This window comes from Nesoenas mayeri (assembly GCF_963082525.1).
Source record: "Nesoenas mayeri genome assembly, chromosome: 8".
In the NCBI taxonomy this organism is placed as follows: Eukaryota; Metazoa; Chordata; class Aves; order Columbiformes; family Columbidae; genus Nesoenas; species Nesoenas mayeri.
Window position 1 is genome coordinate 24,338,911 of NC_137554.1, and position 26,195 is coordinate 24,365,105.

The following is a 26,195-nucleotide window of genomic DNA, read 5'->3' on the forward strand; positions in this document are numbered from 1 at the left end:
AATTATCCCTTAGACAGCTGCACGAATTCCACAGGTAAGACGCGCTTTTGTGGTATCTGTGGCAGGCGAACAAGCATTAGAAATTAAAGTATTTGCCACCGTGTGGGTGCGATGGAGGAAACGGCCTCCTCAGGCCTTTGTTCCAGCAGCCAGCTACAGCCAAAACAAACTGCAGGGGGGGTCCTGCCATCCCAGTACGTACTAGGTGCCTGTGGGGAGGTGTGGGGTGCCCCAGATCCTGTCATGGGTCTGGAGACACGGAGGAGGCTGCTGGGCATGTGTGTGAAAGTCTGGATGTAATAAACCAGCTTCTCTAACCAGCAGCCTGTGTGTTTTCTGCTATACTAAGCATTACAGTAGTGAAGGCAGTTAAAGTCAGCAGCAGGAAAATTAACATTTAAAAAGATACTCCATAGTCCTTAGCGAAGCACTGCCATCCAAAACACACTGTTTGGGCTTGGGTATGAGAGGGAGAAAGAAAGATTATAATAAAAAATAGACTGCAGGCATAGAGTGAACAGTTGCCGTGACCTTGCCTTTTGTATGCCATTACACAATTCAATGGCAGTCCACTCAAACCTTGCTCTCGATCAATATCCTATTAAAGCAGCACAAAAAGTCTCTATAAACTTAGTGGTTAGCTATGTTTATAAATGGAACTCAGCATAATTAGATGGTCAATAGCAGGCTGTACTTGTAATTTTAAAATGAACATCACACATTTCATATCTGTTGTATTCGGCAAAACCTCATTGAATCTAACGATAGAGTATGTAGGAAACAAAGGCCTTGCAAAAAAAAAACCCTGAGCTCCCCTTTCGTCTCAGCAGCAGCAGCAGCGCAGTGAGTTTCCCTTTGTTTATGGAGTCACAACACAGGAAAAAGTTTATTAGTCAAATGTCATGTTTCTCCCATTTAACCTTAAACACATTATCACTTCGCTGCAGTGTTACACATGTAATGATCTTAGTTACATCCCAACCCCTCTGTAAAAACAAATACATAAAAATGAGAAAAAGAGAAACTAAATATTAACATGACTAAAAGAGAGCGCTGTATTCCAAGGGAGACAAATGCCAGCCTGGCTGGTTTTATTTAGTGGGTTTCCTGTTCTGTAATTCAATAAATTCTTAAAAATAAATATTCCAATTGGGTTAAGTCAGAGGGCTTTTTGTTAATTTCTTTGCTATTTTTCTTGACATTTCGGGTGAAGATCAGAGCTAAGAAGCTGGCAGCAGGGGCGATGCTGCCCTGTGTTCTTGAGCAGAGGCGCCCACCCTCCTCCTCCTCTTTTTGGGTAAAGGAGCAAGTCCTGCCCCTCAGAACAAGCAAAATGTGTCCCATGTGCACAGGGATTTTTGTGTTTTTTTGGTGATGCCAGCAGCTGAAACGGGAGCAGAAGCCGGCATCAGTTTGTTTGCTTAGAAAGCCCTGGGTCAGATGACATCTTGACGCTGGCACGTAGGTGGAGATTATTGTTTTGACTCGCAACTGCAATTTCTGACATCCTTTTCTCTTTGAGAGATGTTCCTGAGCTATCAGAAGGTCACTTTGCTGCAGGGCATTTCTTAGGGGGAGGAAATGGCGTGTTTTTAGTGTCAGTGGCCCAGCGTTCCTGCAGGCTGCAGCCTGTAAAGAGCCGGCTATGCTGGCCTGGAGCTCCCCAGCCCCATGGCCACTGCGTGTGGGGCCCAAGCGTGTTCCTGGGCCGTAGGAAGATTGCATGGTGAATCACCAGATACTACAATGAAGAGAGTTATTTTAGACAGTTTTGCCACAGCTGGCAACACTTTGATCCCTTCGCTTACTCTACAGGGCTGCAGCCTTTGCAGGGAATCTCGCAAATAAATGCAAGTGTTTCCTCCCTGTCAGTTTATGGGTACGGGCAAGGTGGATGATCCATGCGGGCAGCGTGAAAAGCAATTTGTAGAATCACAGATTCATTTTGGTTGGAAGAGACCCTCAGGATCATCCAGTCCAACCATAACCTAACTCTAGTACTAACCCATGGCCCTAAGAACCTCGTCTAAATAAATGCCTTTTAAACCCCTCCAGGGATGGTGCCTCCACCACTGCCCTGGGCAGCCTGTTCCAATGCCCGACAGCCCTTTCCAGGAAGAATTTTTGTCTAATATCCAATCTAAACCTTCCCTGGTGCAACTTGAGGCCATTTCCTCTTGTCCTAGCACTTGTTACTTGGCAGAAGAGACCAACACCCTCCATACTCCAACCTCCTTTCAGGACCAGGCTCGGGTGGCTCTTGACTGCATCATGCCAGCTCCGGTGGCATGTGTCACCGCAAACCACAGGGATGGCACCACGGTCCCGGCAGCCAAAGCCCAATGCAGGAGGTGTGAGGTACTGTCAGGCAGGCAGGAGAAGGGATTTCAGACCAGCTCAGCTCTGTGCAAGGTTCTCCACAGCACTTCTAGGGCCAGAGACCTTGAGCTGGTTGTGGCAGCACAGTGGCCCAAGTGTCAGGACTGCCACGGGGCTGCAGGTCCTTGTCACCAGATCTGCTGCTGTGTATCAGAGGTGGGTTTCGTTCTGTGCCCCTCAGGTTGCAGACAGGCTCTGGAGGGTGGCAGGGTGGTTTGGCCTGTAGCAAACAAAGCATCCTTCGTGTTCACCATGCGGGCGGAGTTTGCTGTGTGATGAGCCGGTTTTAATTTGTGCTGAGTTTACATAGCATTAGCCATACGTTGTTCCTATCCCACCTCTGGTTTGGAGATACATTTCATTTTCCTATAGGGCCAGTACAAGTGTTGGAACAGAAACATCCAGGATTTGGGGAGAGGACGATAAACAGAAGGGGGGTTGGAGAAAGAAGAAAAGCGTTATCCACATACTAGTTTTTCTTCTGTACCTGTTTGCAATAAAACTGTTCCATAAATCTTGCAATGGCTAGGAAATTCATCATGCCTCAGAAAGAAACAGTGCTTTAATTTAGCCTTTTTATGTTCCTGTTTGGAATATAGCATGCTTAACCTGTAAGTTCGTCTTTGGTGGGTAGAGGGTGCAGAGGAACTGAGCAGCAAAGGGTTTACAGAGCACAGATCTGTTTGGCAAGGAAGTTGCTGAAAACTGTGGAGTAGATGCTGCAGAGAGTACCTTTATGATTGATTTCCATTCAAGTCAGACTGACTGCAGTGTGGTCATTTTTCTAACCCATAACTGCTCACACTGCAGCAGTCTGCTATCTGCAGGGTGTCTGAATTATAGCAGTCCATGTCCCTGTTACCTTTTACACAAATTACTTAGACCGGTTTCTTTTTCCATGCAAATTCATCAGTTTTACAGCCGCTTGTAGCTGCTGTCAGGAAACTGTTGCAGAAAGCACAAATTGATAAAACGAGTTAATTTTACTATGCTTAATTTTTCTTTCTTTCTGTTAGCACACCCTCTCAGATACCCAGTGTGCAGGAGGCGTATGATAGTTAAGAGAAGATAACAAAGGATTTGAGTGTTCTTGTCATAAATTACTTCCCATCTTAATTCCTTTTAATGACCATTCCAGATTTTCTCAAGTTTTAATGGCGTTGTGTATTTTTTTGTCCCGTCCTTTTAGAAGTCAGTGGCTATCCAGGCAGTTCCCTTTCTGTCTTCAATGACGTTCTTAAAAGATCCTTGCCAAACAACAACTAATTGTCTTGTGGGGATGATGAGGCAGCTGCAAATTACATTATTCCTCTGTCAAATCTGACATTGTGAGCTCCTTAAACTTGGGGTGAAATCCTGGGCCCATTACCGTCCGTGGCAGCACTCCCAGCAGCCTGTGTTTCAGCCCAGACACGTTAGCTGGGTGATACGAGCTCCCCCGTCTTCATTTCCTCGCTCCTGCCCCATCGGACTGAAAGATTTTTTCATGTTTGAAAATGGGCCAGATTCTCAGACTAAAGATTAAGCTTGGCTCAGCATCCTTGTGTGGCATCGAGGCTGCTTCGTCTTTGTTGCTGTGAATCCGGGCTCTCCGACAATGCGTTCCAGCCCAAGCTTGTGTGTTTTATTGTGCTGTACATCCTTTTTCAGATGTCTCCAAAACGTGAGGGAAAATCATGATCTCTAATTGTCAGCTCCCAAAGTTGTATTGTCCTGTAAACAGCACTGGAACAGTGACACTGGATATGGTACCTTTTGCCAAATAGAGGCGCTTATTTTTTTGCTTTTATTTTTTTTGTGAAATGCATTATCTGTTGACTATAACATTCAATTGCCCTGGACCTCTTCTCTTCTGAGAAAGACATACCACACGGAGTTCATAGGCTTGTGTCTGCAGACTTTGGGGTATGTAAGAATTCATAATGTTTTAATGTGAACCCAAGGCTCTAGGACAGGGAAAAAGGCATTCACATGCCTTACAATAAAACGGAGGTCCTGGGTAAGGTAGTGAGAGGTGAGCAGGGAAAGGTAACTGGTGGATAAAAGGTTTTGGGAGTCATATGTCTCTAGCTCTGATTCAGCTGGAGGATAGGCCAGAGGAAAACTCGGATGCTCGCAGGTTTCTCATCTGCTTTTGTGCTTTCTCCAAAGAGCATTTGTAACCTCTGTGCTTGTGGATGTACGTCACGTATATACCAAGGGCCCTGAGGTGTGTATTTCCCTGCCTATGCTACTTATAGATTATGCCAAGCACACTACAGGGATGATGCAGCCCGTTTGTAACTATGCCAATAAATGTGACGCCGTCCTAAAAGTGAAAGCAAAAAGTTTCATTAAATATTAGAGTGATATTAATATAAAAGCAGTGCTTAAAGAAAATCTTGCTGGTTTTGGTTTGTTGTTTGTTGGGGTTTTTTTTAAAGAATACCTTTAGGGGAACATAAGAAAAAGTCCATGTCACAGAACATTGTATTCTTGATAACATTTACATCTTCTTGATTGCAGTGCCGGTTACCATTAGCATTTCCTGATTTCCACGTCCCACCTGTTCTCATTGTGAAACTAAACACACTCATGGGGAAGAAGAAAGTGATTTTGAAGTGCAATTCATGCCTTATTCACGTGACTTACTGACTGCCATCTCTTTTGTTTCCCCAGCACCGATAGCTGCAGGAACAGGCCCTAATTTCTCCCTCTCAGATTTGGAAAGTTCTTCATACTACAGCATGAGCCCAGGAGCAATGAGGAGGTCTTTACCTAGCACATCCTCTACCAGGTAATTTAATCTCTGCCTAATAACAAGTTACTCAGAAACCCAAGCCAGCATCATTATTCATCTGGGAAAGTAACCATTACATTCTTTGACAAGCTGTTTGGGGGCCTCAAGATGTGGAGCTGTTTCAGATTCACAGAGCTGTTGAAGTTCTTTTATATGTACAAGCTTTGAAGAAAGACTGCTGCATTGATTTGTGTAACTTCTGGCTTGTATCTTGGTGCATCAGGAGAAGTTCCACTGGAATTCTTGTAGTTTCAGTTGTGGCAGAAGAGAATTGGGAGCATAGTGACACGTCCTAGCAGGGAAATCCTAAGACAGACCTACAGGCATTCTTTGTCTTAAAAAAGTGTTATCTCTGAGACTTAACATCATTTTAGGACCTTAGCCTATCATGAATTCTAGTTTTCCTATAGCATTTAGAAATTTATGACTCAGGCTGTAGGAAACAAATTGTTAATGCAGATGACTACCCAGTCTGATCTTGATTTTGGCTTAGACGCCAACTATCAAACAAGGATATTTTTTATTTTTACCTTTCACGTTAACCATCCATGAGATTAGATTTATAAACAAGCTCACTCACTCTTGAACACTATTAGGGAACCAGATTGATTTTTATTTTTTTCCCCCACGGCCAAAATAAATCACTTATTTCAAAGACATGACAAGAAAGTCTAACTTCAGCCCAGGGTTCTTCTACATTTTTATCTCAGTCTGCAGTGTCACAGCTTTGCAGCAGCAAGTACACGTTAGAAGTCTCTATAGTTTGAATGTAGCCACTTTTTTATTTTAAAAATCTTTAAGGAGAGGCTCTTAGCAATAACTTCTTACAGTTTTGCAGTGATTGGAAGAACATTCTGCATCTTGCACTTAGGTCGCCCATTATGAAGCTTGATAACTACAAACCCCATTACACATCAGTTAAAAACTTGGTGCTCTTTCTGTTTTTGCATGTAAACTGTGTAGCCTACAGTGCTCATCATTACCACCATTCTCAGGTAGAATTTAGTTGTGACTCCAGAAGCAGAAAAGTGAGGTTATTAATGTTACTTGAGAGCTCTGTTGTTGCTCTTCTATTCTTCTGCAAATAGCTACCACTGATAAGGAGCTAATTATAAACAGCATGGGTAGTTAATAACTTGGTAATATGTTTGTTTTCCTCTCATTAGGCTGTTCCCAGTCAGAAAAAAAATATATTCCTTAAATACATAGACTCAGCAGAATTATCAGGCGGTAATTATATTGTATGCACACAATTTCCCCTATTGACACATAACAATTCTCTAAATTAAGGAATGGCCAAACCTGCATTCCATGCATACCGCAAGAATTATTCTTCCTGTTTCTCACAAACGGATTTTGCAAACCCGTCAGCTCCTACCTGTGCAGAGCTTCACGTGGGGAGCCACAGAGAGATTGCAAGTTTTAAACCGAGAGAAATTGCAGTGAAATATTTTATGTCTGTTAAATATGTTCCCCCTACACAGAGGAGCCTGTTCTTGAATGCCTTAAGTCTTAATAGGATACAGATTTGGTGAAAAAAGCGAGCTGACCCAGCCTTGGAAAAGTACTTAGAAATTCTCAGTAACATCCCCACGCAGTCTGTACAACTCATTATAGAAAACAGAGCCAAGCTGAGTGTCTTTGGCTTCGGGACCCTCTCCCTGTGAAACTACCAGAGTCTGAGTCAGTGGCCACCAGAGACCTCTGAAGGCTCTTGTGTCTCCTGAGCCCTTGGCAAGGGAGGTGGGATGGATCCCAAGGGAATCCTTTAGTACTGACGCCGCCAGAGGTACCTACTGGGGGACTTTTTATGCTTGGTGGCGTAGTTCCAGAGTAAAGTGCTTTTACATGTTGGATAACATGAGCATTCGAACCAAGAACGGATTGTACTATCATTCACTTGTCTACACTGCTTCTTATGGGACTGAAGTCTGGGTTAATTTAATGGCTATTGTTAAAAGATGAAAAATATAAGTTTCAACTCATAAATAATTTGTCTTTTAGAATAAGCTGTTAAAATAAGTCCTGTATGTCATGACCATATTCATTCAAATTGCAAAAATCACACAATGCAAATTAAATTCTTGCCTTTTTATTGACCTCTCTGTGCTTTGAAAAATGTCCTACTTTTTGACCTGTAAAAGCCTAAACGTTAAACTATCTTCTGGTTAAAATCGCGTGTGTTTAGGGCTTCAGTTTGGACTCTGTGAGAGATGTGTTTGTCTCTCACTTAGTCGTTGGCAGTGAAGCAAATCAGAAACAAGACGTGGGTGCTGAGAGTTTGGTTGGGCAGGATGGCCGTGCAGGACTCATACCTGCCCCTGCTCAGGGCCCTAAATCCATCACAGTTCCCATAACCACATTCCTCTCAAGCAGGGTGAGGCATGCACCCACAGAAGTGCTTTTGTTCCTTTCCGTACGTATAAGTGTTGATTATGTGGTTTTGATTTCTCAGCTCCACAAAACGTCTCAAGTCTGTGGAGGATGAGATGGACAGTCCTGGTGAGGAGCCGTTCTACACAAGCCAAGGGCGCTCTCCAGGCAGCGGCAGCCAGTCCAGCGGATGGCATGAAGTGGAGCCAGGTAAGCCATGGCTTTCGGGAGCCCCAGAACGGCATCTCCCGTTGCTTAGTTTTGTTACCAGAATACACTGAATGCTCTATAGGAAGGCGATCAGTTCTAAACATTTTGTAGCTTCTTCTGAGACAAGGTCAGTCTCATGAAAATGTTGTAGTGGTTTTGTTGCTCCTGCAGCTGTGAATGTTTCTGTAGTGTGTCACTTCTGCATTTTGGCCAAATAGCTGAAGTATTTAAATAATGCAGCAAAAGATAGGCTGTCTTTTTCTGTCAAAATGTCCAGATTCAACTCTGGGATAGTGATGACAATTGCTTAGCAAAAAGCAATACCTGTCTGGACTGTGCCCTACTGTTTAAATAAATATCCCTAAATTTATATAAGGTAGAAGGACTTTTCAAGCGTTATACAACACTTGAGTTCACTTAGTAATGACTTCTAAGAGACTTACCGAAGGAGTTGTTTTATTTGTCTGTAATACCATGAAGTGTGATTGGAAGCTTCAGATCAAAACAGATACCACTGGGTGTTACACTTTGCAAGACTTAGGAAGCAGCTCTTCTGCCTTTTCTCAGTTAATTTTTGTGTGTGATCTTTCTTGTTGATCATCTTTTGGGTTTTGTTATGTTACATACTTGACTGTCCATTGATCACTTATCTTGATCATCTGGGTGCTTAATACTATTGAAAATATTTTTCTGGGTCAGTGCTACATTCACAGGTGAAGTTAATGCCTCAGTTTTGCTTACAGGTGTATATTCAATATTTATTGTCAATAAAAACAGCAGGATTCTTGTTTGCTAGATGAAGGCGAGCAGTGCATTCATCTCCAGCCTCCCAGTGTTTGAGAAGGCCTTCTAAACAGCCCAGAGGATCTTTTGCAATATGTTTCTTTTTTCTTTCTTGTTTAGATTTAAAATAGTATGGGTTTGGTTTGCTTAGAAACAACACATGCTTGTCCAGGGCCCTGTGTATAATGAACTATACAGCACAGAAAAGTAAATTCAACTGAACAGCATTAAAATCAGTTCCGTGGGCACTTGGCCAGCCACCTATATCCTTCATCATGTAGGAAACATCCCCACAGCTTTCTCTGGAGACCCTGTCAAACAGCTGTCCTTTACAGCGTGCCCAGAAAGTCACCAAATTTGGGCTATTCCAGACTGGGAGGGGACTGGTTCCCGCACCGGGGAGCCCTTGGAGGATCCCCCGCCAGCTGCCCTCTCTGCTCTAATGAGGAGGAGCCAGCTTGTGGGCCCTTATTGCCGGCACATGTGGCACTTTGGCAGGAGGAGAGGGTGGACCTGCGGGCAGACAAGTGCCAGGCTCCCCGCCACTGCCTTGCCACCGCCGTTGTCCCCAGGGCTCCGGTGTTTTCAGGGGGTGTCCTGCTCTGTAGGCACCAGAGGCTGTTTCCTCCATCAGCTCCAGCTGATGTAAGGCAGAGCTTCACCTTGGAGTAAACTGGTCTGCTCACGGAGCGGCAAAAACACGAACAAAAGCTCAGCACCCGTGGAAAGGGAGGGAGTGCAACCTCCTCTGCAGACACAGATGGCTAAAAGCCGACTGGGTCACTGCTTCTACATCATTGTCAGACCGGGGGCTAGCTCCCCCCAAAGTTCGGGGTGCTCTTTGTTAATGACAAATGTTCGCCATTTGTGCAACAGCCAGAGATTGGCTATTAATTTTGCTGTCACTTCTGGTGGTTTTCCCCCCATGTGGTCATTACCTCTGTCTCATCCAAGTCCTGACTAGATGGTGGCACAGAGCTGCTGGGCTGGACAAGAGAAGTATCTAAAGGCTCCAAATCACCTCCGCCGCTCTTGGCAGCACCGTGTGCCCATCGTGGAGAAGCACAACTGCCCATGTCAGACTTCCCGAGGTGCTCAGAAAGGCAAGAATAAGTCAGAGAAAGTTCTTCCTTCCACCTTCCAACCTTGCTACAGAAAAATCCCAGATTCTGCTTTGTGTTGCCTGTAAAATGGCAGAAAATCACCTTACAACATCAGGGACTCCAGCCAGGTACCAACTAGATATAGCTCAGATTCACTAGCTATCTATCACTGTCACAGCTATGAAGAAAAAGAGCTTTATCCTGCCTGCGCGGGATGCACTTTCAAACCATCTTTGTGCTACATCCTCGCAGATGCACCCCAGTATTCCAGCAGTCTCTGAATGCATTGCCTCAGCTTCTCTGTAAAACGGGGTCACTGCAAGAGCGCGGCTGGCGGATTGATCACCTAAAGAGCCCCAGCTCATCCGTGCTGAAGGACAAAACAGTGCTGAGGTGTCCTTCCATGCTATGGTGACAGTGATGTGTCACTGGCACAAGGTGTCCTCTGAGGGACACATCCAGCAGTCTGTGCATGGTGCCCTGCCGTTCCTCAGAAACTGCACGTGGGTCTGGTATTAACATCTGGCCCTTTGGATGAGACATGGGTGCTTTATCTCCAGAAGTTTAAAATGTTTTATGAGTCTTCAATGAGGCATCTGCCTAGAAAATATATTGGTCATCTGAAAACCGTATAAATGATGTTAACATCCTGTATTACCCAGTGACTTGCCGCAGCGTTCCTCTCCGAGAGGGGAGCTTTGGAGCCTGGACCTGTTTCAGATCCATCTTTTCCGATGCCTCTCCTGTCCAGAGAAAGGCCTTGCCATTTTTTTTGTTCTGCGGTCAACATGATGGCACAATTTTAATGTACAATAATCTCTGATCTTCAGTGTTTTGTTTTGTGCTTTTTTGTCAGTGAAATTCGCAGTAGGAGTTTAAAGAGTGAAACCATCTTTTTGTTTGACTTGGCATTTCTTCCATGTGGCTCATTTTATGCTGCGTGGGATAATGCAGGTATCAACGGTGCAGAGTGATGCTGGTTCGGAAGGCAGACTGAAGTTTTATCCTGTGCTGGCAGAGTAGCGTAAGCCACGTTTCCAAACTCTATAATTAAACCCTGTCCTTTGGGTTACCAGCCAAACAATGGGAGGAGGAAATCAGAGCAAGGAGAGGAAGCTTAGACTTGTCTGTGGGATGGCTGTTCTGGCTGGGAAGGAAAGTTCAGAGAGGAGCCAGCAGCCAGCCTCCCAGCCCAGTAGGATCCACACCAAAGATAATAATATATCCTTTGGCTTTATTGCCTTTGAGTAGATTGCTTCCTCACAGGAGATTTAGATTTATGCAGAGATAACTTCTTGGCCTATATGCCTTGACAGGTTTATGGGAGTGAGAGGATGAATATTCTGTCTGTGTGTTGTATTTGCTTAATTCTGAGGTGTGCACATGAGAAAAAGTGGGGACTGTAATGCAGGAGCAGGTGTGAAGCGCCCATACGTTTATGCACATGTATAGACAGAGCGAAGTGCTCAAGGCACAGATACTATGAAATGGTTATAGTGTTATAGAGATGTTGCCTGGGACAGTACACGGAAATGAGGTCTGCGTGAGAGCACAACGTACAAGAGAAAGGGAAAATGAGAAGACAATTTTAAACTATACAAAAGGGGAAAAGTATGTAGGGAAGAAAAAAAAAAAGAACAAATGCCAGGAAAACAAAGATTTTACTTCCTAGAAAGGAAATATGAAATGGAGTCTGTGAACTCTTCTTAGAGAAAGAGAGGGTTATTTACCGCCAGCCGTGACTAGTCACTCTACATCTGTCTCCATGTTTTTTCTCTTGAAAAAATTCCCTTTTTGGATACTTTCTTCCTGCTTCGCTTCCCTGTGATTGCCCCTGTAAGTGGTCTTTGGAGGGCAGGCTGTATACTCAGAACATATGTGCAAACTGGCAGGAGAACAGAAGAGGACAAAACCACTCGGTGTGCTATTTAGATTAGGCAGTGGCTGCTTCCCCTGTGCCCACTCTTGGGGTCTTGCTCTGTGCAGAGCACAGGCTGCACCTACTGTCCATCCACCGGCCTTTTTCTCTGCTTTTACATCACGAGCACTAGGGCTTGGAGCACCCCGACATCTGTCTCACTTGAGGACTTTGCTGGACATAGATGCCACATGTTTCACCCACCAGCAATGTGACCTTTCCATGTGTGGCACCTCAGATCCGTAGTAATGAGCAGAGGACTCAGCCTTGTGGTTTTTACATCTAGATAATTCTTGCAAGCAAGGATATAGCACTCTCCTTATACGTCAGATGTGACAGCCAAAGCAAAACCCAGCATTAATTCCATGTTCCTTGTACTGTACTCCTTGAGTCTCACATCCATTTACCTGCACTCGAAAGCTCCTGGGGAGCTCTCAGGCCTAAAAAGGCTGGTGTCTGCCAGAAAAGATGAATTTCCTTTCACAACAGGAAGGCTTAGGAAGTAAAACAAAGCAGACATGTAGTAAATTACTTCTTCTTTTCAAATACCTTTTGTGGTATCCTCCTTACCATTACTTTATCTCAGCACTTTCAGTACATAACTCTTGTTAACTGAGAAGAAGGGCAAGAGAGGATAAAGATGATGTTAGTAGGAAAATAAGGCAACATCACCCTGGCTTTGAACTCATGCACAAAGCTGGCCCATGTTCAGTTCTGTGGCAACTCTGCTTGTAATGGAGGTAAACCATAATTACAGGTATAAGTTTTTTAATTCCGTAATAAAAGAAGATTGAGTTAATGTATATCAGTATTCTGCTTATGCCTTTTTTTTAATGCATTTGCTTGATTCAGTCCCGGAGTAATGTTCACATTGTGCTCTGTCAGTCATTTTGTAGTGCAGCATATGGACGGTATTTGCCAGTTTTACTTCCATTGTATTTCTACAGCGTGGCATGGAAAAAAATCTTTCAGATGCAAATTCAGATTATCCTATTAGTTTCTTTACTTAGATCTTCCTGGAACTTTTGTTTCCACAAGTCAGTTTGGTCCCTGGAGGACAGTAATCCCAGGAAAGGTACATGTTTGTACTCCTTGCGCTTCTTGAGACATCTGAAGGGACAATTAGCTCCGCTTCAAGTGTGGGCTTCACCAGCTTAAAGCACTGCACCCATTTGCAAAATGGATGGAGCTCTATGGTCCTTCTTCTGATAGGACTTTTCATACGGTGGTAATCCACCTTCCCTTCCTCCAGCTCCACCATAGCTATTATTGCTGGTCACACTGTGCTGAGCTCTTGTGTGGCTTCACCATGAAAACCCCAGGAACCAAACCAGACTTTCAGCTCAGAAACCTTAAGGAATTAGCTGTAACACCTGCACTGCATGACCGAAAGACATATTTACAGTTCCGGGGGCTCATGAAGTTGATAGTATTATATGAACCTGCAGTAAACCAGAAAACTCCCTGTTAGAGTGCTGGACACGTCGTTGGTAGTAAAGATGCTATTAAAGTCAGCCTCAGGATTGCTTGTTACACCACTCAGGCTGCTCGTTCTCATGCCACCATCTACGGGACTGTCTGAAAATCATTTCTGAGCAATTTCCATGCAGCTGAGGAGCTGACATCCTATTTTGGAGTATTTCCATTGAAGTGGCAGTGACCCCTGACTTAATGATACCGTGTCTCTCCCCATTGCTAGTTATGGAAAAACCACACACAGGCAACCGGTCCAAATTCTTGTTTCAATAACCCTTTTCTTAAATCTGGCATGGGCTTTCTTCTTAGCAGATTCTCAGCACGCAAGAAAATTTCTTCTCTGTATTTACTAAGAAACTTTTATTTATGCCTTGCCCATCAGAAATACTCATTCAGGCATAGATTGGATGACCACGAGAGTTTGTTTTCAAAGTCTGTTCAGAATTATATCTTGGAAATGCCAGAGAAAGTGGTGCAAGGGAGATCCTAGATTGTGTTCTTTATGCATTCTTTATGCCTTAAACACAACTGTTGACTGGCACTACTGAGAAGGTAAAATACGTATAATATGTCCCAGCATCAGTGATGCAGAGTGCGTCTGATCTGTCCTCGGGCAAAAGGTCTGTGGGCTCATCAAAACTCGATGCCACACACTAGCTCAGAGCTCGGAGAAGTTTTTGATGATTGTGCTACATTACGACCAATGATTGAAGGGTCTGACTGTAGAAAATATGACGAATAACATGAGAACCGTGTATTATACTACAAAATGAGGAATAGAAAAAATAATCCCTTTTTACTGGGAAAACATTCAACTTCAGACCTGGAGTATTCGATATCAAATTGGCATTACTCTGGCGTTACTTTTCAGTGACTTGCTGTAGTGGGCAATTTTCACTGGATCATAACTAGACACAGGAATTTCATGATCTTTATTAATTTACTTAAGCTGAACTGTTTAGATACTTATAGACCTATTTAAGAAAGACAGAAATAGGGAAACGTCTCTTTTCCTTAGACCAGAAGAGTTCTACATCCAGGATCCCTGCCAATTATATTTACTGGGTATTTTTCCCAGGTGTGACATTGTCTTGCCCTCCAGTTCTCAGTGTGTACAGAAAAGTCAGACAGCACACACAGAGCCACTAGGTTTGTACCTGCCTGTGCAGCAGCTTCATTCCATACCTTGACACATCTCTCAGCAGGCACCGGTGCCATTTTTTCCTCCGTAATATATTAAGACAGCGGGAACATTTCGCAACCAGACAAACCTTCAGCACACGGCATAGTTTGGCTTTTCGAATGGGAGGTCAGACACAGACCACGTTTCACTGGTGGCCAGAACATTTTGGTTTACAGCAGGGAGAATTTCATCAGGCTCATTTGTGCCGTTAAGCTGAAGAGATGCCATGAGCGCTACGGCAGACAGAACCTGTTTCCTCCCAGGAAACTTCCACTGTTTATTTTCTCTGAACAACTTTTTCTGAGCGTTATTAGACTCTATACTGTGACTAGGACTCCTACTTCTCTTCACCCCATTTCCCCATTCCCATTCAGACCTGTGCTTCTTCTCATCTCCAAGGCTTTATACCGTTTCCCATGTTTCCCTCCACTCTTACAGAGTCTTCCACCATCCTTGTTCTGCCATAGCTTGGGCCTGGGCTACCTTGTCATGGCACCATGTGCATGCTGCCGCCTAAAAAGTTGGCTTCAAGTGAGCAGGTAGACACCCAAAACCAACCATACGATGGGAGCATCCTTCAAGGAGCTCCAGCTCCTGTAGAGTACAGGGCTTTCCTTAAATGTCTTTTTGCTTTCGTAGACTCCATGTGTTCCCTTATCCCTTCTCTCTGCATTACAGTATCCCATCAAAACACAAGCTGCCCAGTGGTTTTCAGGAACATAAGATTTTTCTTTTCTTCTAAGAGCAATAACACTTATCAACTTTTACTGAAATACCATATCAGCTCCTTGTCATTGGCAGTCTACAGTTCCTGCCGCTAAAAGTTTAATGCATTTACAGGAGCACTTAGGCATCAAGACTTTGATATCACAATCTGTTAGTCACAGGTGCTACATGATAGGTTTGTGTTAGCACATTATAGATCTTTTATCAGATCCTGCGCAAAATGTGTGTGTTTCTGTGCCAGGCAATCAGAATCAGACTGCTGCATAGTTGATGAGTTACTCACCAATATAAGTTGTTGTTTATTTTAAACAGAACTTTTCCAGAGCTGCGCCTTAATGGGCGATTTAAACTCTAATTGGTCATGGCCAGCAAAGATCAAGAACCTCATGTGAGCCAGGAAAAATGCAGCAGGTCAAGAGTGGTGCTTTGAGCATTGTCGGTCTTTTGTAATCACATTCATCAAGTCAAATGATGAACGCTACTCATTTGGTGTAACAGACAGAGTCATTTCGACAGCAAATTGCCACTGGATCAGTAGCTCAGCCTTTCTTTGGCAATTCACATAGTAGCACGAGGCCCGTGACAACATGCCGTGCTGCTGGCGTTACTGGCTCCAAGTCATGGAAGGGAGTTCGACGTAGGGAAAGAACTACTGATTGAAAACTTGGTTCACATTGAAAAGTCCTACATGTTTTCGCACCTCTCGAAAGCTCCCATTTTTCCAGAAACTGGACAGCACAACAAATTTGGCCTGTGATTCAGCCTAAACTGTACTTTCCATTTTTAATAAAATTAATAATCCCATGCAAGTGTTAAAGCACATGCCTCAGCTTTGCTGTAATCCCTTGAGGAAAACATCCCTTCGGTTTGGTCCCGGGGAAGTCAGTCAGTCAGTGTTGTGGCTCTGCTTCTTGCGTCTAATTCCAGATGTCAGGAAATGCATCATTTAAAAATGAGTATGGACCCGTAGGAGTTCCAAGTTAAAAAATGCAGAAAGTGTTTCCCTTCAAACAGCAAATTAAAGCTGTATTTTTGGCTGGCCTGGTGCTAGCATCATACTTACGTGCTATTTTCACTGACTTTAAATGACCAAGGTAAAAGCAGATCTGTGTGCTGTGACAACCAGAAGACCACCTGAGCTCCCTAAACAAGTAGTATCATCTGAATCATTTTTCAGATTAATAGGAAAGGTTTAGTGCATAGAAAACTATTCCCTGACAAATGTTGGAGCAATGCTTCCTGATGATTCCTGGGATGGGAGCGCTGTGTTGGTCCATGGTCGTAACGTTCTTCAGACGTCCTTGCTAAGCCGTGTTCTGACACCCATTCTGTTTAACATATACACATAAAGCAAAGACCACTATATGGTCTGGGCTTCGCTTTTGTCACCAAGTGAAAACTATAAGCTTCCCTGGTGTTGGGACAAAAGCAGACACTTTCTGCATCTTTTCAGAGGTGAGCTCCAAAGGACAGAAGCATCCTCTGTTTGCATTTGACTGCGCATTTCTGACTGATTTGGAGCCTGTCAAACATGAATAATCTTTGTGAGCTCCAGACGGGTCTCCTCTGATGCAGTTTTTCGTGAAGATCATCTGATAGTGCAGCATGGGACTGTTTAATTGCAAAATGGGATGAAACACATTGAGTGCATTGTACCTGCCTTCCAAAAGTTGAACTAGTTTTCTTGTTTGCTTCTGGGACCAATTCAGGATGTTGACTTGGATCTATAAGCTCTTCTATAGATTAGATCTTGGTTAGGAAATGGACTGCATTCCTTTCATGTGCTGTCTTAGCAGTTGAGATCAGCAGACTTGCTTTTTCTAATGTGTTTGGGAAGCAGAAGCAATATTTTATCTCCTGCGGTATGCTGCTGGTACAGAAATGTTCAGGCTTATTAATTCTTCAGGACACGGGAAAGGTCTTCATCACCTGTGAAAGGGAGTCATGGGAAAGGACCCACTGCAAAGGCTGCATTGAACTCTTGTTTTTTTTGAAGGCAGCTGGAAAATATTAGTAGTCTTCAGAGCCAATATACAGTACATATTGAGAGTCAGTAAATGATGCATATTATTGCAAATTCTTGTGCACTTCTGCATTTTATAAAGCAGATAACTAAAATACTCACCTAGCCAGATCACTTCCCCGAGGGATGTAGATTTCCAAGTAGAAGACAAACCAAAAACACAGAACAGAACACAAATTAGCCAAATAGAATGGCTAAGTGGTTGAAACAAATGGTTTTGGGATCACTGAGTAAGGACTGTGACCTCCTTTTGCATCAGTCAAGGCAACTGTGAAACTTTGTGAAAGAAGCTCACCGCAAAACAGATGCTGGGCTATCTTAGGTAAATAAATTACCAAAAAATAATAATAAAAACCTCCCCTACACATTTTACAAAGCACAGCTGTGTAAATATTGCATGAGACAGGGGAGAGGGGGAGAGATGTAACATACACCCTTTTTTATGCAGAAGTTCTGCTCTGGGCACTGTTTATTAACATTCCCAGTACAACCATCACTCCACTGCGTAGCACACAGTGCTGCTACTGTGCTCTGTGCACACGTTTTGATCTTTGCTTTACAGGAGAAAACAGGCTTTATTTTAAAGGAAACATTTTGACCCGAAGTTAAAATGTGCACTGAGAGGTGTTAGGGAACTGACAGAAGACAATACAAGACCAGGAACAGGACACAGACCATATTACATCTCTTTTTTTGTTTCTTTTCCCACACTGACTCGAGATGCTCCTCTGGTTCTGCACAGAGTGAGGAGCAAACCTGAGATCTTAATTTCATTGAGCTGGATACCTGCTGCAATTTTCCTCTTTCTCAGCTGCCAGATGCAGCACATTCCAGCCCACAGAAACAGTGCATCTGCCCACAGAGAGGAAAAAATGCCTTTTTTCAGGTAGGCAGAAGGCTCGCCCTGCCCCGTCCGCTGGCTCTGACAGGAGCTGGTGGTGAACACTTAAGGAAAGAATACAACAGCAGGACAGGCTTCCAGTGATGCTTTTCAGAGCACAGCCTCGCGGATTTTGGCAGCAAACAGCACGGTTTCATGAGCCAGAGGCTCCCTTTGCATCTTTGTGTTTGACAGCCTTCAGTGGACTTTTCTTTCAGAGATGTTTTTAACCCATTCTTTATTTTGGCCTCCACAACATCCCATGACAGCAAGTTCTAGTTTTACTCGGTGTTCTCTAAGGTAGAACCGCTGCTTTTGTCTGCCGCCTGATAATTTTCCTTGACGTTCCTTGCTGCTTTTTTAGTTTTTTTTATTGGCAGAAGTAGTGAATAAATCATTCCCTGGCTACTTTCTCTCAAGTTAAGTGCTGCCCCAACACTTGGACCACAGCAGTCAGTGTGTATAGGAAAGTGGGGAAATCTGTCTAGCAGCCTGTTAGCTCAGGTAACAATTTGGCTGAGTGGCTACAGAGCCATCCTATACCTCCAGGAATGTATATGTGCTGTGATAGCAGCTGGGTTGTTCACTCAGAGTGTGTAACCTGTAACCTTGACCCATAACCCTAGTGCTAAGGGCATGAACACAGCGTGACCCGGTACCACCAAGCCTCGCAGAAGGATGCTGCAGCCTGAATAAGGGATGCTGTTTAAGTACTCTCAATTTTCTTTCTTTTTCCAGCTCCACAAAGACTTAAAGTTCAGCAATGTCTTCACCTAGCATGCAGTTTTATTCTGCTTTCGCTGGGGTCATGTTCAGGGTGTCCACAGCATCCTGCACCTCTGTTTGTCCATCCCGCAGTCCTCATGAGATCGTCCTTGCTGCTCTTCTCTTACATCTATGGTTAGTGTGATATACACCAAAAAGCATAACGTAAAAGATACTGTTGCTAAAATCAACTAGAAAATTATAGGCTGTTTTACTGTTTTGTGCACAGTCTTCATCTGGCTTGCTGGGATTTGCGTGCAGATCTTTGAACCCCCGAAACCCAGCAAAGTGAGATGGTACCTGCAGTCCTCACGTCCAAGGGCAGTTCTCTTGAAAGGAACAGGACCATTTTATATCAGCAAAGTCTTAGGTTTCACAAATAGAAGGGAAATAAATTTAATTTTTAGAGTAAGGATTTACAGTCAATGGGATCTGAAAAATATAAATGTATGGACTTCCTTTGTACTTAGTGTGACGTCCCATTTTATGACAGCAGCCCACGTTTGTCTCCAGGAGTATTATCTGTGCTGCAGTACGCTAATGCACCACCTCACTTCAAACAGGAGAAAGCACTTTGGATGGAGTCCAGACTTAACCCTCTCTTACATCTTGCCTTTACTCTTAACCAAAATAACAGAAAATGTAAGTAAAGCATCATCCTGACTCTTCCTCTGAATGTGGCCAGTGCGAGGTACATCTTTGAAACAAAGGGCAGTGGCCATTCCCGCTTGTTTCATGACTCCTCTGTCTCGTTCAGCCCTTTCAGTCCTTATAACCTACATCTCTTTTCCACTTCTTGAGTGAAAACCGCTCGGCCACACCTAATCTGAACATGCTGCACCAGGAGCTGCTTCTGACTGTCAAAGCCAAGGTTCGACATCGGACACCAAAATGATTCCCTAAGTCTCGTCATCCAGGCAGAATTGCAGATTCTGACCATTTGGAGATTTTAAAAATTAAAAGATCCCCAATACAGCTGTATTTCTTATGCAAATCCTTAGCCAAATGGGAACTCGTAAGTATTAAATAAATTGTTTGCCCTCTGTTAAAAAATTATCATCTAGAAACCCAGTGATTTGTGGAGGACAGGTTTTAAGAGGGCAAAGCGTTCTTACAAACAGCATTTCTCCCGTGTCCTGTGAACTGTTGTGCTGTTGTGATTTTACAGTGCTATTTCTCTACTTTTGCAGGATTTTTCTCTTTAATGTTATGTGGAAAACCCTGACACTTAATTCAGAGTAAACAGTGGCAGTGACTGATTAGAAACCTGATGTCAAATACACAACCACCCTGGGAAGTGAAAATCCATCGGTTTCTCATCTCTTCCAGTTGTTGCCTTCTTAAGTGCATTATTCATAAAATCAGCAATTTAAAAATGCACAGAAACATTATTTTTCATATTCATAGCGTCACTTTAAAAAAAAAAAAAACACGGTTAAAAATCGATTTGCCGGCCTCTTGGGGTAATGCCGTAATGTTTTTGGCTGTCTCCTACTTTCTGCTGCCAGCTAAAAGTACCATCTGGCTTGTTTAGGGCCCTTTTCCATATCAGGTGCTTCCAAAATTCTCCCCAACCAGAGGATTGTTTCGTTGGGTTGCTTTGCCTGCTGAGGCATGTGTCCTGGGCTGGGAATCCTCCCGCTTCTGTTCCTGCCATCTTGCTGACGGTGGCGTGTGGATGTTTGGGCACGGATCTCGCTGCCTCTCTCCCGAGGACATTTGCATCATTGTCAGCTGCACATATTAAATTGATATGCAGGGCTCAGAAACACGTATCCCGTCTTTTGTCCCTTTTGTTTTGCGCGATTGTTGTGGTTTTAATTCTTCTTTGACACCTGGAATATCACAAAGCTGCTGATAATCTGTTGGCTACTAAGGGAGATGACATTGATAGAAGGATAATGTGTGTCAGACTTATATCGAGATAATTGCAGACACACCCCAAACCCTCGCAGCTCAGGGAATGAATATCCTAAATCCATTATTAATTTGGAGAGTCATATGCAGCAGTTGGCGGCGGCGTCATCCTCTCGCTGCAAGAGTCACTAGCGGGGGATTTTGAAAGGCAGTTTTTTGGTTAATTCTGCATTGGTGTGTCGAGTTAAGCCTCGTATGAATCCGTTTGGTCAGTTCTTGTAACAAAATGGGGTTGGTGTCCTAACACCTCCCGGAAGGAAGGTTCCCACGTCAGTTCTCCCGCATGGACGTGCGTACCGGGAGAGGAGAACCGATGCGCCATACGTGGGACCAGTTGACGGTGACACCTCCTCCTCAGGATTCTTTGTTTACTTAAAACTAGAAATATACCCCTCAAAGGGTTTATGAGTAGGTTTGAAGTATTGGAGTTGCTCAGTATAGACTTCTGATGTGATCGTACGGCAGGATGGAGCGTGTTTTGAAATAGATGCTGCTGCGAGCTGTCTTGTCCCATTTCTAAAATGATCTGTGCCGTACACTGCGGACTTTTCCTGTCCATCCATTAAAAAGTGAATTATGAAGAGTGCTGAGACAAACAGATAGTAGTTTAACCTTGTTAGTAAATATCAGGTAGCTGGTATATACTGCTAGAATGTTACATCACAGCCTTTCTCTTCAATACAATATAGGTTTATGAAATTATCTTGTTACTATATAAACTGCCTTTGCTGTGTACATTCTTCCAGAGGTTTATTGTTCGTCGTATGTTGGCACAACAGCATGACTCTGAAGAATCAGTTCACAGTGTGGTGAATTTTAAAGACTTGGGAGATGGCCATTTCTATTCTTCAGCAAAGGAATGGAAGCTTTTTTTTTTAATCTGAGATATTAAAAGTTTCAAAAGATGTTCAGAAATGAAAAGGAAATAATAACTAAAGACTGGATGGGAAGTAATGCCTCAGAATACTGACTTTGTCTGTTTGCTTGTTTCCCAAAAAACCTTAATATTTTAAGCACATGTTAATATTTTAAATAAAATAAACCGGTTTTGTGAACTAGGAAGATACTTGAACTATATCACACATTATTCATTTATTTTTGTGCGAGTGCAATAAAAATTTTACAAGCTGTAATCTTGTTCTTTTAATAGAGGGAAAACTATGCAGAATATGTTGCTTAGAGTATTAGATAAGCTACAGTGTGTTAATCAAATATTTTTGTGATATGAGGGCAGTTGAGAAAACAGTACAATTTTTGCTAATGGCACTGGTAAGTAAACGGATCTATCATTACATTGTCATGAAAAGTGACATTGAGCAGAAACACCCTGCCAATCCCTAGAAGATAAGTATTTAATGTAATTAGACAGACACTGTCTCCTTTGTTGAATGTAGCATTAATCACCCAGAGAAGTCCAACTTTATATGAAATAGCTTTTTCTGATATGCCTTTGTATTAGAAAGCTTCTTACATGGTTTTGTCATTATGATATATTTGAAGAAATAACTGCTTTAGCTGTACGGTTTTCCTCATGACATATCTTGCTGTTCTGTGTTCCATAATATTTTTTTTTTTATTTAGCGATGTTACATTATATATTGTGACTTGTTTCTAAGTTAAGAAACCTACACACATTTGGAGCTGAACCTCTTTGAATCCGTTAATGCATTCAACTTACGGAATATAAAAGAAACACAAATAGCTTCCATTATGTTCTTTGGTTCTTCCTATGTGGTGTTAGCACAGGTTCATTGTTATGGCATAAGTAAAATGTTTTCTTGCCTCAAATGCTAGTTCATAATATCACACCAAAAAAGAACTTCTCGCTATGAAAACCTCATTGTTAAATTGATGAAAAATGTTGCCCCCTTCCAGAATTCATTGGCACTACATTTTTTTTTTCCTCCTCTGTTGCTTGTAATTTGTGCTGTGAAATGCTGTCTGGGTATGAACTGGTGTGAACTTGAATCAGTATCAGTGCACAGCTGTGTCTTCCCACCTTCTCCGTGGTGCAGGGGGCTTTGAAGGGGAAGAAAAGGGTTTAGTCAGAGATGACAGCGGATTCACCGCCTAACAGGTGGAGGTCACGTCGGTTTATTTGTTGGGATGAACAGAGTGCAGAGATGAAAAATCTTTGCCGTAATAAGGTTTAGGAAGAAAATGCTGACTGGTCTAAGCTTTGATTCCAGCTGACAGATCCTTTTCTAGTGTTCATTACTTGATTTCACAGTTCAGGCAATTTTAAGAGGCTTAAAATTATATTTCTGCTCTCCCCTATAAAACTTTTCGATCACTTTCTAATTTTTGCTTTAAGTAAAGTTATAGGGACTCCCTAATATATCACTCCTGCCTTTAGACTTACGAAGTCAATATGCCATCAAAAATGAAAGGATCAGGTTTTTTTTTTAGACCCCTACTTTTACTGATTCTTTTTGTAAATGAAGTAAAAATTTCACACGTAGACACTTATTCAATCAGAAAATTAAAACTTCAGGAAAACTCCCCTGGAAAGTGGGTAGTTAAATAAGTGCAATGCCTAAGAGGTCGCTGCTCCTGTCTAGGCATACAGGTTTTTTACGTGACTGGTGGCAGCGTTAATGAAGCTGCACCACCCCATTGCGCCCAGTTTCCATCACTGGTAATCAGAGCAGAACATCCTGATGTTTCTTCCACCACCACCACCACCACCACCTGCTTCTTACCTGCTGGAGCGGGCAGAATAGGAGTATCTTTAGCCATTTGCTAAAATCTTCCCCCCACCCCTCAGACTTTCTATTACTTCTGCATTCATTCTTTGCAGGGAGAGGAAACTCACTGGTCAAACCCTTGGACACCAGAATAGTTGCATGCAGTTTCCCAGGGAGCCAGATAGCTCTAAAGCTTCCCAGTGAGTGACAGTTTCTCTCTTCTATTCTTCTGAAACATGTGTTTTACACATATACTGAAAAATGTTAATATCAATTTACAGCCAGATTCTTGCTTTAAAAAAAAATATATATATAAATATATATATATATATAACAAATCTCTCAAAGTAAATACAGTTAGAGCACCTCAGCACACGTCACTTTTTTACGTAGGAAAAAGTGTTGGATGCTCTTATACACATAACATCGTTGGGCTCAAAAGCTAGTTAGCTCATTCAGAGTTAGTGGCAAGAACACTGGACTTGCCAGCACCAAACTGTGAAACCTTCTTTGTGTGACTGGTGGAAATCTCATGGGAGTAGAAATAAAATTTTTTTAAAAATGGGGGAGGAGGGGGGTGTAAATCTGTGCATTTGGATTTGAGTATCTTCAATACCATGATATCAACTTTGTCCTAGAAGTCCTTGAATCACAAATCATTGGAGGCTGGGAGAGTATTTTGGAGAATTATTTCCCTGGGCTTGTACTCTGTTCTAGGCATCCATTAGTTACCACTGTCAGAGAGAGGATGCTGGGCCAGGTGGATCCCTGTAATCTGATTTGGCATGGCTATTTTTCTGTGTTCCTAAGCTCATGAGATCAAGTTATGTAGGATTATTTCATAATGCCAGAGCAGCAGTTTCTGAGGTTCGACAAAGCTATCTAGCAAAGTGTCTGATAAAAGAAAAATCCTGTCCCATACTGTAGCTTTCTTGGTCCAGTGAAGCAGCATCCTCATGCATACAAATCTTGTAAAGTTACTTCTGATCGCTCCCTCCGTTCCTTCATTTTTGTAAGCTAAAGTGCCATTTGCCTTTTTACAGCTTAATTGAACTCAAATGCACCCATTTTCTGCAATGTGGTATTTTGGTAATTTTACTATTTGCTTGTAAGTTTTCCCTTAAGCAAACTGCAAGCTTCCCCGTTATCACTTCACTGGGCCAAGATTTCACACAGTATCCTGCTTGCTACAAAATATGATAGTGTTCTCTCTCACCTTGTTTCTTTTTTCTTCTTTTACTTTTCTTTTATAAAATCAGGATATCTAAGAAACCCCGAACACCGTGGAGCACTACATGGTGGGTGTGCCTATTCAAACAAATGCCAATGCTCTTGTTCTCGGTGCATTAGACATTTTGTGTTGGTTGGGGGGGTTGTACCGGGGGTCCCTCTCCTGCGGGTTCTCCGGTGTCTGGTGAGGAGGGAGCTCGTGCGGAGCACTTGGCCAGAGCGACAGCACTGATTTGTTACCTCTGCCTTTCCCGTGCCTGTTTTCATGAAACTTGCAGGGACTTTTTCCCTCTGCCTCTCTGTCAGACATGTTTCAAATCGCTCAGTTGATGAGAGAGGCGTTGGGCACATCCCGCACGCAGACCTGCAGGCGACACGGCCGGACACGGCTCCTCTGGACACGATGCCAAAGCCAAACCGCTGTGCTCTGCAGTGGAACCTTTTATTTTTATTTTTTTTTCCAGGGAGATTCTTTATTCCTCTCAGAATCCTAAAGCCATTGGGAATGCAGAAAAATGAGGCTGATCTCACCTCTATCTGATCCCACCTGCAGTTTGAGTCTCTGCTGCCAGTGCTGTTCCAGCAGCGCTCACCAGCGCACAACTGGACATGGGCACTTTCCAGTAAAAGAGCACAGCGGCTGTGGGTCAGCTACAAATTATTTTTGGTGTTCCGAAGAAATGAGATGACTGTTCAGTCCTGTGACTGTCAAACCTGGGCAGTCATATGGTAAAAATACCAAGAACCGCTGGATAGCAATACATAACAGTTCCATGAGTACACTCTTGACCTGTCAAATTATAAATCCATTTCAGTTTGGTACGATGCACATGAATTCAGTTTGCAGCTCTTCCTTTGGTTGGAATAATGTATAAACTCCTCACCTCAAATTGTGCGGAAATCAGGTGACTTTACAGTACATGGTAAATTACCTGAGCTATTTTCAATCCTGACCACAGCTCTTTTATTAATTAAAACATATGTTCGGTGGCAGTGTATACCGATTAAGTCTTCAAAACCAATATTAACACCAAACTTAGTCTTGTCATCATAAAAGTCATTTAAAAACATTACCATGCAGTAACTGAGGTCACAGGTCAAAAAAATCTGCATATTTACCCATCTCCATTTCATGCCTTTGACGTTTAGCAGCCATCATGGTTATATATATCCTGGAGAGCCAATGATCTTTTGATGACACGCAAATAATGAGCAAATTATTTTTCAGGGAAAAAAAAAGAAAACAACAAAACAACAGCAACAAACACACAGAAAATTTGACTCCATCCTCTTCAGTTACTAAAATTCCCTTTAGTATCACTTGCAATTTAGCATCCATATGCATCTCAGGAAGGGAAGATACGGTTGAAACATAAATCTATTCTGGGTCTTTTACTTGCAAAAATATCATACCTCAGCTATAATCATATGCAGAGACTTTTTAGAGGGCTTTGTAAATGCCATCCAAATTTATGATGGCATTTTTTGCCTTAGAGCTATAGATGTTCCATCCCCAAAGCACCCCCATAAAGGTATATTCTCCTGTGGATGGCTGCAGTTTGTCCCTGCTGCTGTATCTAATCTGCCAAGTAGGCTGATAAACTCTCAAATAACATTGGAAATGAAACAAATGTAGTCATGAATTTTAAATTATGAGATGTCTAAAGACGTCATTAGAATCTTTTTTAATTCTTATTACAATAGATATTTATGCAATGCAAAGTGAAACAGAAAGTAACATTAAATCAAAGGGAAAATTGAAC

The 26,195-nt window shown here is 42.7% G+C and overlaps 1 protein-coding gene across 5 annotated transcripts in view; it reads left to right on the top strand.

Annotated features, from left to right (window-relative positions):
* NFIA (nuclear factor I A) overlaps nucleotides 1-26,195 on the top strand; it is a 245,510-nt gene that overhangs the window by 163,503 nt on the left and 55,812 nt on the right. For 4 of the 5 annotated variants that reach the window (XM_080348447.1, XM_080348449.1, XM_080348448.1 and 1 more), the window contains exons 5-6: nucleotides 5,038-5,155; nucleotides 7,614-7,741. In XM_080348447.1, the coding sequence (XP_080204573.1) occupies nucleotides 5,038-5,155; nucleotides 7,614-7,741 (246 nt within the window). Of the gene's footprint in view, nucleotides 1-5,037; nucleotides 5,156-7,613; nucleotides 7,742-24,461; nucleotides 24,501-26,195 lie in introns of all 5 variants that reach the window. The other variant, XM_080348450.1, reaches the window with a different exon arrangement.